Source organism: Jaculus jaculus, chromosome 10 (genome assembly GCF_020740685.1).
Source record: "Jaculus jaculus isolate mJacJac1 chromosome 10, mJacJac1.mat.Y.cur, whole genome shotgun sequence".
Taxonomy (NCBI): domain Eukaryota; kingdom Metazoa; phylum Chordata; class Mammalia; order Rodentia; family Dipodidae; genus Jaculus; species Jaculus jaculus.
In genome coordinates this window covers 62,595,304-62,609,284 of record NC_059111.1, presented here as the reverse complement: position 1 = coordinate 62,609,284, position 13,981 = coordinate 62,595,304, and the positions used below count along the sequence as shown (strand labels likewise).

The following is a 13,981-nucleotide window of genomic DNA, read 5'->3' as shown; positions in this document are numbered from 1 at the left end:
TTAATTTTTCCAAATTTAAAACTTCCCATTTTTATTTGTATATGTATATGTGTGTACCCATAATTTTTATCTTACCATTTACAAGTTGTACCAATTTTCTGATTTACTAGTTTACAATATGTGAGCTAAGAAAATATAGAACATTTTTAAATTCTAGAAAAATAAGTATATAATTGTGACACAATAGGACTTTAGCTTGCTGAACATACACACAACATGCATGCTCATGCTCTTATCCACTTATGAGACTTCTGTCAAAAGAGCAGCTTCCGAGACTATACTTAGCACCCAGATACCTACTGAGAGCAAAGACAAAAATGGCAGGTTCACTCTTTGATAGGAAGGATGGCATCCTAACATTCCATTTATAGTGCTCACCTCTATCCATGCCTGTGTTATATATAGTTCATTTAGGCATGCTTTAAAATGCTGTTGGAGATAAAGTGCTAAGAATTCAATGGTATACATTAAATGGGAAGAACTTCATAAAGCATATATCACACAAAGTTACATATTGATGGCTTGATGAACATTTTGTGACCAGAGGAATAAGAAGTTAGCTCTTTATTGCCTCCTCAGAACAAGAGTTCAGTATGGCTGACTCAGTATTCACAGCAACTTTATGGAACCTAATTCCCAAATATAATGAGAATCGAATCTATGGGTGTTTTCAATAACAAAGCACCATTATGGAGAGATATATTATTTCCAAATAATTAGAAAGGCTTCATTCTCTCTTTACAGTTTACAGAGAAAGAAATATAACAAAGAATTTCTGAGCTAAAACTTTAAGTAGAGTGTACTATTAAATAATGAAAAGACTATGATGAAATTTTCCTGACAGTAGTTTTTTAAGTCTTCACTTTAGAAAGAAAGAAACAAACAAACAAAACCACCAAAACACAAATTTTCAGTTTTCTCACATCCAAACTACTTTCATTTTGTCTGCATCTCAACTAACATAAAAATTACTGTGGGGTCCTCTGAAGTCATAAAAATCAGAAGTATGCATCACAACATCCTAGGCCAAATGAGGCATTTAGAAAACATTGACTACAGAATTGTGAAGCAAGAATTATCCTTCTTTCAAAGATGGAGATATTGTCAGAAACTTAACATAATTTGCCAAAGGTCACATAGCTCATAATAAATAGTAGCATATACTACTTGTATGTAAACCCTTTCCACTAAATAAACAATACATGTAATTAATGTTTTGAATTGCTCCAAGTCTATGAAAACACCACACTTCTAGAGCTGGGGGAATAGTTTAATGGGTAAAGTGTTTGCCTTGCAAGCATGAGGACCTGAGTTCAGCCACCAGTACCCACATTAAATACCAAGCAGGGTAGCACATGCCTATAAAGCCACTAGGGACATGGAGACATGTGGATTCCTAGAGCTCACTGGCAAGCCAGTCTAGCCGAATTGCTGAGCTCCAACCAATGAGAAACGCTGTCTCAAAAAGAGGTGGACAGTGTTCCAGAGGATGACACCCAAGGTTATCCTTTAGCCACCACATGCACACACACACCCCCACACACATACATTCGCACACCACCACCCAGACATACAAAAAAATCCACGCCATGCTTATAAAACCCAAGTACATGCCTCTCAGACAACCTGAAGACTATCCTCACACAAGTCAAAGGACACGAAAGACACTGACACAGTTACCTAGGAGTGCAGTGAGGACAAGTGCATACGATGTATTCCCACAGCCATCTTTGTATAAATCCCATAAATCTCCAATGAGAAAACTATACTACTACTATAGGGAAATATTCTGGCAAGAACATAATCACCAAAAGCAAAGTTTATGACTCAAAAAGAAATGAGTAAAGCATTCTATAACCTAAACAAATAATACTGTAGGGACATGTATATGCAAGAAGGAAGATAAACCTATCTAAAAAAAAAAAAAAAAACTATCTAACAAACTACATTACTTACTGGGTAGAAACTTTAAACAAAGAAATCTCACTTTGGTTTTTACAATGTTTGAAAAACATCACGTACCCCATTAGAAGCCAAGACATCTTCTGTTTCTTCATCTTTGTGGTCAGCTTGAATCTCAAATGGATTCCCACAGCTGCAGTACTGCTCAAACAAGGTTGAAGGCTTTGAAGAAGTTGACACTGGCTGCTTACTGGGTGAAACTGATGGCGAACGAGACTGTTCCATAAATTTAAATTCCTAGACATTAAAAAAGAATCTAAGTAACTTTTAGGAACAATAAAATCCAAGTACACAAATATACTTAAACGATATAAATACAATGTTAACAGGGGAAAAAGCATAATTTTCAAGGATTTTCAATTTACTTGCTTAAATCTTACAAGTTAGGGCTAAGAAGGTGACTCAACAGTGAAAGGAACTTCATTACAAAACCTGCTGGTCCAGGTTCAACTCTCCAGTACCCACATAAATGCAGATGAACAGTGTGGTGCACATGTCTGTAATTTGTTTATAGGGACTTAAGTCCCCTGTTCACCCAGACACCATCTCTGTCTCTTTCTCTCTTGCAAATAAATAGGGAGGAGGGAAATGCTAGTACCAACATGTGTCCATACAAAGTTGTTATTTAACAAAAATAAAAAGAAAGAAATTTCAGACACTGAAAAAAATATATGTTAAAAACACCTGCAGGATTGGAGAGATGGCTTAGCAGTTAAGTGGTTGCCTGTGAAGCCTAAGGACCCCAGTTCAAGCCTCGATTCCCCAGGATCCATGTTAGCCAAATGCACAAGGGGGTGCATGCGTCTGGAGTTCCTTTGCAGTGGCTGGAGGCCCTGGTGTGCCCATTCTCCCCCTCTCTCTCTCTGCCTCTTTCTCTGTCTGTCTGTTGCTCTCAAATAAATAAACAATTAAATAATTTAAAATACAACCACCTGCAAAACCTAACAACTCTGGTTCGATTTCCCAGTACCAGGTATAGCCAGATGCACAAAGCAGTGCTTGCATTTGGAGTTTATTTGCGGTAGCTAGAGGCACTGGCACACTCATATTCATTCGTTCATTCATTCATATTCTCTCTCCTTGCAAATAAATAAAAAAATATTTTAAAATTAAAAACAAATGCAAGTTGTCTGAAATGAGTCTTGGAAATCCATGTCACATTATTTTCCACAGTCAACTCCATCAATTATGTCATTTAAATCAATTACTTTGGGCTTACTTTAACGAATTGCACAGATACATCTTGAAAATGATAAGAAATTTGAATATCTTCTAATAATATGGTAGCAAAACTCCTAGCTGGATAGTTTAACCCACAGTATCATCTATAACAAATAATTGTTAAATCACTTTGCATATTCATATGTAATGCTTACACCATTAAGAAATTCTTACAAATAAAAGCAAAGTATGAAGTATACATCATCCCTTGCTATGTTGCTATCTATGAACTTCTATTTCATTTCCTTTATATACCAAAATGCAGACAGCATGTACACACATTGTAGACCAGATGACCTGTCTTCCCCTAAGTCGTTATAGTCAAGCCATTACATTTCATTAATTTCCCATGGGAATGTTACCTAGCTTCTCTGGGCTTCATAACCTCATCTGTGAAATGAGAGGACCAATCTAAATTGGGAGAATCACAGATGGAAGAACTGAAGAGTATAATACCTGATCCGAATTACACACTACCCAGATGAAAAAACTGAGGCTGTCTGGGGGAACTCAGTGCCAAGTTCAAGATTATAGCTAACTGAAGAAATAATTGAAATACTCTTTAAAGTTTATCCATATTGCAAAACACCTGATTTGACAACGTCTCACAAAATAAACATTTTTTATATCTAAAAAGATTTACCCCCAATTTTCTTTTTTTCAGTTAGGCTCTCACTCTAGCCTAGCTGACCTGGAACTCAGTCTGAACCTCCAGGTTATCCTCCAACTCACAGCAACCCTCCTACCTTAGTCGCCTGGGCTACTGTTCGTCTTATTCAATGATTTTTTTTTTTAAAGCACAATGATGAGGCTGGAGAGATTACGCAGTGATTGCAAAGCCTGAGAGCACATGCATCTTGTCTGCAATGGCAGGAGACTGTGCTGTGCTCATTCTCTCCCTCCCTCCCTCCCTCCTTCCCCTCCTCTCTCTTTCTTTCTCTCTCTCTCTCAAATAAGTAAGTATTTTTCAAGTGCAATGGAGGTAAAGATCATGACATCAAAATAAAAGAGAGACCTATTGAGATGGGGAGGGGATATGATGGAGAATGGAATTTCAAAGGGGAAAGTGGGGGGAGGAAGAGTATTACCATGAGATTTTTTTTTATAATCATGGAAGATGTTAATAAAAATTGAGAAAAAAAATTAAAGGTTTTTTTTTGTTTTGTTTTGTTTTGTTTTGGTCTGGTTTTTCATGGTAAGGTCTCACTCTAGCCCAGGCTGACCTGGAATTCACTATGTAGTCTCAAGGTGACCTCAAACTCACAGGGATCCTGCTACCTCTGCCTCTTGAGTGCTTGGATTAAAAGTGTACACCACCATGCCATGCTAAAGTACTCTTAACTTCCTGAAAGGTACACTGGCTCATTAACTCTTCTTTTTTGTTTGTTTGTTTTAGTGGTAGTGGTTCTGGAATTGAATCCAATGCTTCACACATGCTAAGCAAGTGCTGTATCTCTGAGCCACATCCTAGACAGGATCTTTCTTTCATTATAAATTTAAACTACATATAAAATCAGATTCAACAAAATGCCTAAGAATTATGACATTATTTTTATAATTCTAAACAAGTGTTTAATATTAAATGAGACAATTTATTTAAAAAATCCACACTAATACATGAATCAAGTTAGGAATTAGTTGTAAATAGTTCTGAAAGTAGCTACTTTGAAGAAATAATGCTTGATGAGAATGCCTTGACACACCACTTTTAAAAAGTTGTCTTAGCTTTAACAAGTGCACATGAAAACACACATAATTTCTTTGATATAAATACAAACAAGATTATTTAAATACTCGTCTCAATTAATGTTAAATTCAGAATTCTAAGTAATGGTAAGGAATTACCACAATTAGAATTTCTAGACTCTAGGCTAATTTCATGTATCATTTCATTAGTGCTAATTGAGACTTATGTTAATTTTATTGTCTTGAATACTTATTAATAAGTTTCATTGGCCTTAATATTTCTGTATTTAATATTTCCATATCAGAAAAGAAATATGATAGAACTGGGTATGGAACTATATGAATATAAAGATTACAACCCTATCAATAAAAGACTCTTCTAATTATATTCTCTTTAAAAATATCCAGACTAAAAAAGCCACTCTTTCCAAAGACAAAAACTAAATACAAGTCAAACTATACTCAATGCCTCTGGATATTTATTTGTAGAATACAGCATTTCACCCTCAAATGTTTAATAGTGTATTTCAATCAAAAGAAAAATCAAGGTAATTAAAGACTTTCTCCAAAGATTTCCTATTCCATAAAATCCAAACAATCCAATTAACTAATAGAAATTAATATTTTATAAGTGCCTCTCTTATTTCTGAGACATTTTGTCAATAAAGACAAATTTGTGACCTGTGTTAAAATTTAAAAACCTATCAGTCCCTCTAAAAAACCATAAATATCTACCTATATAAAAAAGCATTGTTATCATAATGTGCCAAAATACTATCAATCAATCAACTTTCTTAGCAATTAAATACAATAATAGACCATCTTCTGAACTCAAAAAGAAAAGTCATTTTAATTGTAACTCTTTGTAGGTAAAAATGTTTTACTAAAACATGAAAAATGAACTTTTAGTGTAAAGAGACAGATTTCTCACATTCATAAAATGGACCATATTACAATAAAAAGGACTGCAATGAATTACTTTCAGGGAAGGAAGACAAAGTAATTTTCCTTATTTTGACTCTGTGAATAAATGTTCCCACTTATATGCTTTTTCATTAAAAGAAATATGAAGATACATTTCTTTTTTATTTCTTGAAGAAAACTTACATGAAGTTGCAAGATGCTGAAGTTTGACTTAACAGGACAAAGTTCCCAAGTCTCATTCTCTAAAAACATTCTCAGTTCATCAAGTCGTGTTCTTAAAAAAAGACAAACAAAATCAATACTCTAAAAATAAAATGAAAGAGATACTGCACAGAAAAAAAAATTGAAAATAAAATACAATATAAAAATAGAATTTTCATAACCAACTTTGAAAACACATTCAAGTAACACAGTAAACTACAAATGTTTATTTTTATTTTTTAAATAAGATTCTTAAAAGGAAAAACTCTTGTCACATATTTGCTGAGTATTTTTAAAATATTGCAAAAATAATGAATGTATAGGACATGTCATTTTCATTAATGGAGTAAATTAAAACCTTGTCATCTACTCATGTACTAAGCATATTCTTAGCTAATCACATATCACTGTCAAAACACAAAAAAGTAATTTACAGGTTACATGCAATTACATAAGCTAATATACATACCATGATCCAGTGAACTGCCATGTTTACTAAACCACAATATCAAGATAATTATCATTCTCCAGAGATCTTTAGCTCAGAGTCTCTTTCCTCAAAGCACTCAAAATTAATGAGCAGGTAAGACATGAGTACCCGACAGTCCACTACTCACCTGTGCCATACTCCTGTTTCTTCAGTGCAATACTCACGCTTTATGTTCTACTTATCACTACATTACAGGGGAGGTGCAGGGTGACAAAGCCATACCTCTCAGTGCTGCTCTATGCCACCTGTCCCTAGCCAGCTAAAAACAAAATGTAGACTTTTTCTTAAATTCACAGATTATAAAATAAGGAGACAAACTGGGCATGGTGTGCATACCTTAATCCCAGCACAAGGGAGGCAGATGTAGAAGGATCACCATGAGTTTGAGACCCTGAGATTACACAGTGAATTCCAGGTTAGCCTGGGCTATAGTGAGACCCTACCTTGAAATACCGAAACAAATAAATAAATAAGTAAATAAAATAAGGCAACAACAAATAGAAGAATCTACAAAAACAGAAATGTCTCTAAATTTTGGGGCAATTGAGCGAACACTTTAACTTAATTAAATTTAAGTAAAAGAGGAACTGATATCCAAACTGGATAGAAAAAAAAAGAATTTTAAATATTTATGATGATAAAAACACGACCAGACCTAGTGGCACATGCCTGTAATCCCAGTATTCAAGGGGGCTGGAGCAGAAGGATTACAAGTTCAAAGCCAGCCTGGGGCACATAGTAAGACCTAATTTTAAAAAAACAAATCTTGCCCTGGTGTGCCCATTCTCTCTCTCGCTGCCTCCCCGCTACCCCTCTCTAAAATAAGTAAATAAATAAAATAATACCTTTGTGGTGGTTTGATTCAGGTGTCCCCCAAAAACTTAGGTGTTCTAAATGCTAGGTTCCCAGCTGATGGTTATTTGGGAATTAATGCCTCCTGGAGGGAGTGTATTGTTGGGGGCGGGATAATGGGCTTTATAGCCAGTTTCCCCATGCCAGTGTTTGGCACACCCTCCTGTTGCTGTGGTCCACCTTATGTTGACTAGGGGGTGATGTCCACCCTCTGCTCATGCCATCCTTTTCTCCTGCCATCGTGGAGCTTCCCCTCGAGCCTGTAAGCTAAAATAAATCTCTTTTTCCCAGAAGCTGCTCTTTGTTGGGTGATTTCTATCAGCAATGCGAACCAGACTGCAACAGTAAAGTGGTACCAAGGAGTGGGGTTGCTGCTAGACACCTGACTGTGTGGCCTTGGCCTTTTGGAGCTGGTTTTCAAGAGAAATGGTTTTCAAGAGGAGTTGAAACCTTGGCCTAAGAGATGCCTTGCAGTGCTGTAAGTACAGCTTGATGGACTATTCTGGTCAGAGCTGCAAGACCTGAATGCAGTAAGAACTATGGACTGTGAGGTTTGGCTTATGAGAGTGAGAAAAAGCTTTGCCTGGACTGGGCTAGCAGTTTGTGTGAGAAGCTTGCTCTTGTGCCCATGTCCTGAGAAGCTGTGCAGGGTTGCTTTGCGTAGAAATGAACTGGTGTGTGCAGAGGGATATGGCACAGAAAGAAAAATCTTTGGGTGAACTGTTGCCCATTCAGCTGCAATTGAGAGATTACAACCTTTGAGACTGGTCTAACTGACCTGCGCAGGGGCAACAAGAAGAATGTAGACTCTTTTGAAGGGGTCTGAGTGCTCAAGGAGTGTCCTGTTCTTCAAAGTCTGCTTTATTCCCCTATGGATTAACAAATTGGCACCCTACCTGGAGTATAACAAATGCTGGAAAGAGGGTCATTGAGTTTGCAACACGGTCTTGGGTTTTGGAAATTGCCATGGGCAGTGTGAAGCAGATTTGCTGGTTGCCTGCATAAAGACCCCATGGGGCCATGAGGATGAACCATGGCTTGCAGTGGAGAACCATGGAGATGCCAGGACCATGAGATGGCTGCCAAGGAGCTGCCAGCCCCAATGAAGTTTCCCAGGACTGTGAGTAGCCTAGCTGGAGGGGCAGAATTGGAATGCCAGAGACTTGGTGCTGGTTAGAATTATCAGACTTGAAGATTTGTCACTGGTTAGAGCTGCTGGACTTGAAGCTACAGAGTCTGATGTTTGCCCTGGTTGTTTTAAATCTTGTATTGGTTGAATGTTTCTTTGCTATGCCCAATGCCATCTTTTGCAGTGTGAATATTTATTCTGTGCCATTATGGGTTTTTTTGAGGTTATTTTTTGGTAATATGGCTCAGTCAAAAGATCTTGGACTATGGGGATGTATGAACATCGTTGGAATTGATAAAAACTATGGGGACTTTTAAAGTCAGACTGAATGCATTGTATTTTACATCATGTATGGATATCAGGTTATGGGGGCCAGGGGCGGAATGTGGTGGTTTGATTCAGGTGTCCCCCATAAACTTAGGTGTTCTGAATGCTAGGTTCCCAGCTGATGGATATTTGGGAATTAGTGCCTCCTGGAGAGAGTGTACTGTTGGGGGCTGGCTAATGGGCTTTATAGCCAGTTTCCCCATGCCAGTGTTTGGCACACCCTCCTGTTGCTGTGGTCCACCTAATTTGGCTAGGGGGTGATATCCACCCTCTGCTCATGCCATCCTTTTCCCCTGCCATTGTGGAGTTTCCCCTCGAGCCTGTAAGCCAAAATAAATTTCTTTTTCCCAGAAGCTGCTCTTGGTTGGGAGATTTCTATCAGCAATGCGAACCGGACTGCAACAACCTTCAACTAGAAACCACTTGCATATGTAAAACAGCAGACTAGAAGACAGAATTAGTAAACCTGAATATAGATCAATAGAAAACAATCACATACTCAAGCACAAATAAAAAATAAAACAAGTCGGCCATGGTGGCACATGCCTTTAATCCCAGTACACTAGAGGCAGAGGTAGGAGGATTGCCATGAGTTCAAGACTACCCTGAGACTACGTAATGAATTCCAGGTCAGCCTGGGCTAGAGTGAAATCCTACCACATAAACATAAAACAGAACAAAAAAGATCACAGTAGATATCTAATACAATCAAACAATCCAGTACAGATACAAGTGTGCAGAAGGAGGGAGAATAAACAGGGACAGTATTCAGACAGGCAATGGCAGAGCATTTCCAAAAGTGACTGTTACTATTCTAGACAAAAGATGAACTGAAATAAATAGGTCTAACATCAGCACCGAAACTATGAAACTTTACAATTCAACAGTATAAGGGCTAATAACCCAGTTTAGAAACATTAGCAAGAACCTTAAATAGATACTTCTCTAATGCAGACATATAAATAATCAGTAAAGACATAAAAAGCTGGAAACATCTTTAGCCATTAGGAGAATAAAAATACAAAACAGCCGGGCATGGTGGCACACGCCTTTATTCCCAGCACTTGGGAGGCAGAGGTAGGAGGATCGCCCTGAGTTTGAGGCCACCCTGAGAATACAGAGTGAATTTCAGTTCATCCTGGGCTAGAGTAAGACCCTATATCAAAAAAACAAAATAAACAAATAAATAAGTAAAACAGAAGAAGAAAATATGAAGCAGAATAAGCTACCACTCACATCTACTAGGGTTAACTACAATAAAAAAAAAAAAAGAAAGAAAAAGAAATATTGACATAGTCTTGGAGAAATTGAAACCCTCTTATAGTACTGGAGTGGAAGTAAATGGTATACTTTGGAAATAAGTTACCATACAATGAAACAACTCCAATCTGTACTCATGTCTGCAACAAACTAAGTGATTTCAGCCAAAAAGCATTATTCTCACAGCTCTGGAGCCAGAAATCCATAATCAGTATCACTGGATTGAAAGCAAGATGATGGCAGGGCTACTCACTCTAGAGACTCGAGAAAAACTATCAACTCCTTGCCTTTTCCAGGGTCTTATGGCTGCTGCATTCTCCTAGTATTGTGTCCACAGCACTCCAATTCTCTGCCTTGGGATTCATATTGCTTCTCCTCTGTTGTGCAGTTTTTCTCTGGTTTCTTTGTGAAACCTCTAAATGCCTTCCTTGTATTTGTGATGGTATTTTGGACCCACTCAAAAGGGATTAACTCAAGGACTTGCACACAAGCCTGTACCCTACCCAGAGCTACACTCTCAGGTCCTAAAGGGAACCTCATTTTTCCTATTTGTTTTGGGCACACATTGAGACCAGAACCTCATGCACATTAAACATGTAGTATACCAGTGGGCAAAACCCTCAGCTACTCATTACTCACAGAATTCTAAAAAATCATCCCATCCTCATATACTTTTTCCATGGAACACAGTTTTGTGAGATTTGTAGTGGGTGAGCTGGAAGGAAAAGGAAGTGTTACTTTTTAACCTATCAAACTTTAAAAGTTAACAAATCTTTCTTAGGCATGGAAAAAATTTTCTCTCTCTAAAAAAGATTAGTAAGGCTAGAGAGATGGCTTAGCAGTTAAGGCGCTTGCCTGTGAAGCCTAAGGACTCATGTTCAACTCTTCAGATCCCATGTAAGCCAGACACACAAGATTATGCAAGCACACAGGGTTGCGCAAGTGTACAAGGTGGTGCACTTATCTGGAGTTTGACTGCAGTGGCTGGAGACCCTGGCATGCCAATTCTCTCTCTCTCTCTCAATCTCACTCTCGAGGATAGATTTTTAAAAAAGGGTAACTTCTCCCCTTTTCTGACATCACCTCTAGAGTCCATTTTATAAACTATGACTCAAGTCTCAATGAAATCAAATGTACAGAATTAAACAGGCTACTATGACAACCCTGACCTGCTCTATCCTTATATGTCATCACTGTGTAAATTGCAATGTTCATGCTTTTGGAAACTTTGTAACAACAAGCAGAATGATAGCTTTGGGTGTTGTACACGTTAATCTTGTTTTATAAAGAAACAGATGTACTTCAGAAGGCACTGCTGATGGGCACCAGCTTCACCAGATGACCCGTCTTTTTCTGAATGGCTTAAGTTTCTTCAGGAAAAAAGAGCAGGTTTTGCAACCTGCTCCAATCTTTGAAATACACATTTCAGCAAGATGCTAAAGGGATAAACTGGGCAGGCAACAATTATGAGGAGATTTTAACCCAGCTAGGTTTCTGATGGATAAAACCCCAGAGGTGAGGGGTAGAATGATCTTTCCAGTATCAGACCAGGCACACAACAGAAAATGAGGTCTGATCTTGAGCAGCCTTCTCCCAATCTAGCCCTTCTTTAAGCAGCACAGAACAATGCCATTAATGAAAAACCAGCTTTACACTTTTCTAAGAGCAGTCTTTTAAATTGTTGATTGTTTTAGAAACATTAAGCAATTCATTTTTGGATTCTCTAATTTCACCATGATGAACCTTTGTGAAGAATCTCCATCCTGGTCAGTGTAACTAACATAAAATGTCCAGGCCTGGTTACCACAGAGAACAGATACCTTCTGACAATAAGGATGCATTATGGAGGCCACACCAGAAATCAGTATTTGACAACGCCCATGCCTCAAAGACTCCAGGAACAACAGTCTCCCGGATGCCTGATGGGGTATGAAGCACTCTGGGAGTCAGGTATCTGGCAAGAAAGTAAAGCATCTGGTTCCAGTGTTGTTACTTTCCCCACATTTAAATATATTAAAGCATCAATGTGTTTATACCCAATAATCTCTCTATTAACATGAAAAATTATCTCTGTGAACAGGTACTGACTATGAACAAAGAGAGAGAACAAATTTTGAATCAAACAATTGTGATGCTGGACGTGGTGGCACTGTGATTCCAGCTCTGAGGAGACAGAGACAGGAAAGATCCCTGAGTCTTGCTGGCCAGCCAGTCTAGCCAACTTGGAAAACCCCAGGCCACTCTTCCAAATCCTATCTTAAAAATGGTAGATGGTGAGTTGGAGAGATAGCTTAGCAGGTAATGCACCTGCCTTTGAAGCCTAAGGACCCATGTTCGAGCTCTTCCCAGATCCCATATAAGACAGACACAGAAAGGTGATGCAAGAGTCACACATGCGCACTTAGTGGCACAAGTGTCTGGAGTTCCGCTGCAATGGCTGAGGCCCTGGTGTGCCAATTCTCTCTTGCTTTTACTATCTCTTTTAAAAAAAAAAAAAGTGGTAGGTGGTATCCCAAGGAATAATATGCAAAGTTATTCTTTGGTGTGTGTGCACATGCACATACATACTTTCATGTGTACATGTACCTATACCCATGTACAACTGCACAGCATGTATAAATTGTTTAAAATTCAATTGCAAAAAGTAAAAGCTTAGAATGAAAAGGACTTTACAAGTCAAGATAGATGTATGTAAGAGATACAGTTTGTAGCCATGCATGGTGGTGTATGCCTTTAATCTCAGCACTTGAGAGGCAGAGATAGGAGAGTTTCTATGAGTTCAAGGCCAGCCTAGGACTACAGAGTGGGTTCCAGGTCAGCCTGGGCTAAAGTGAAACCCTAACTTAAAAAATAAAAAAGTGTAAAATGCTGTCATAAGTTATATCCCATAACCTCATGCAAGACCAGTAATCCCACTGAGGAAGGATCTTAGTGGAGTGGGGTCAAAGAGGAGGGGAATGGGATCAACACATGATTTGTCCATACAAAGTTTCTAATTAGTCAAAATTAAAAGAGAGATACAGCTCAGACTCAGGCTCATATTAAGAAATGTCTACTATGTATTGGTTGTTTCTTCTCTCAGTTTAGCATGGTTTAGACACACAGTCACATGTTTTCCACTGCTCCCTCCGCTCCCTAAACAATTGCTAGTCACCCTTTTCAAATCAGCAGTGATGGGTTTATAAAGTAATATGGCACTCCACCTTGGCTTTGCAGCTGGACTCTTAAGCTTTGCATCCTTTCCTCAGAAGAGCAGATAGTCACAAACAGGGCTCAAAGAGTACAGCCTCTGCTAATTTAAATGCTTTCCTGCCAATACCATACATACACACAGGCATGTAACAGTGACCAAATTTTCCCAGGAACTCTAATTCAATCATCCATCGTGTTTTATCCCTAAAGATATCAGTACAGAGCCAGGCGTGGTGGTGCATGCCTTTAATCCCAGCACTTGGGAGGCAGAGGTGGGAGGATCGCTGTGAGTTCGAGGCCATCCTGACACTACATAATGAATTCCAGGTCAGCCTGAGCTAAAGTGAGAACCTACCTCGAAAAACACAAAAGAAAAGAAAAAGAAATCAGTGCAATATTTAGCTCAAATTTAGGCAAGACTAAGAACATAATAAAACTTATAATGAATAAATAATATGAATACTTTATAATATTTTTATGAAATATGCATGTACTAAGCCTACATGCAAAGAAGTTATTAAAATTGAAAAGTAAAGCTGGGCGAGGTGGTGCATGCCTTTAATCCCAGCACTTGGGAGGCAGAGGTAGGAGGATTGCCATGAGTTTGAGGCCACCCTGAGACTACATAGTGAATTCCAGGTCAGCACAGGCTAGAGCGAGACCCTACCTCGAAAAAAACTCAAAAACAAAAACAAACAAACCAAAAACTTGAAAAATAACTGTCTTAAGCCAATTAA

General features: G+C 38.2%; 1 protein-coding gene across 1 annotated transcript in view; it reads right to left on the bottom strand.

Moving 5' to 3' along the window:
• Vps50 (VPS50 subunit of EARP/GARPII complex) overlaps positions 1–13,981 on the bottom strand; it is a 159,690-nt gene that overhangs the window by 43,889 nt on the left and 101,820 nt on the right. Inside the window, exons 17-18 of the mRNA XM_004656224.3 lie at positions 5,977–6,067; positions 2,023–2,199 (exon numbers count right to left, since the gene is read on the bottom strand). Of these exons, the coding sequence (XP_004656281.1) occupies positions 2,023–2,199; positions 5,977–6,067 (268 nt within the window). The remainder of the gene's footprint in view (positions 1–2,022; positions 2,200–5,976; positions 6,068–13,981) is intronic.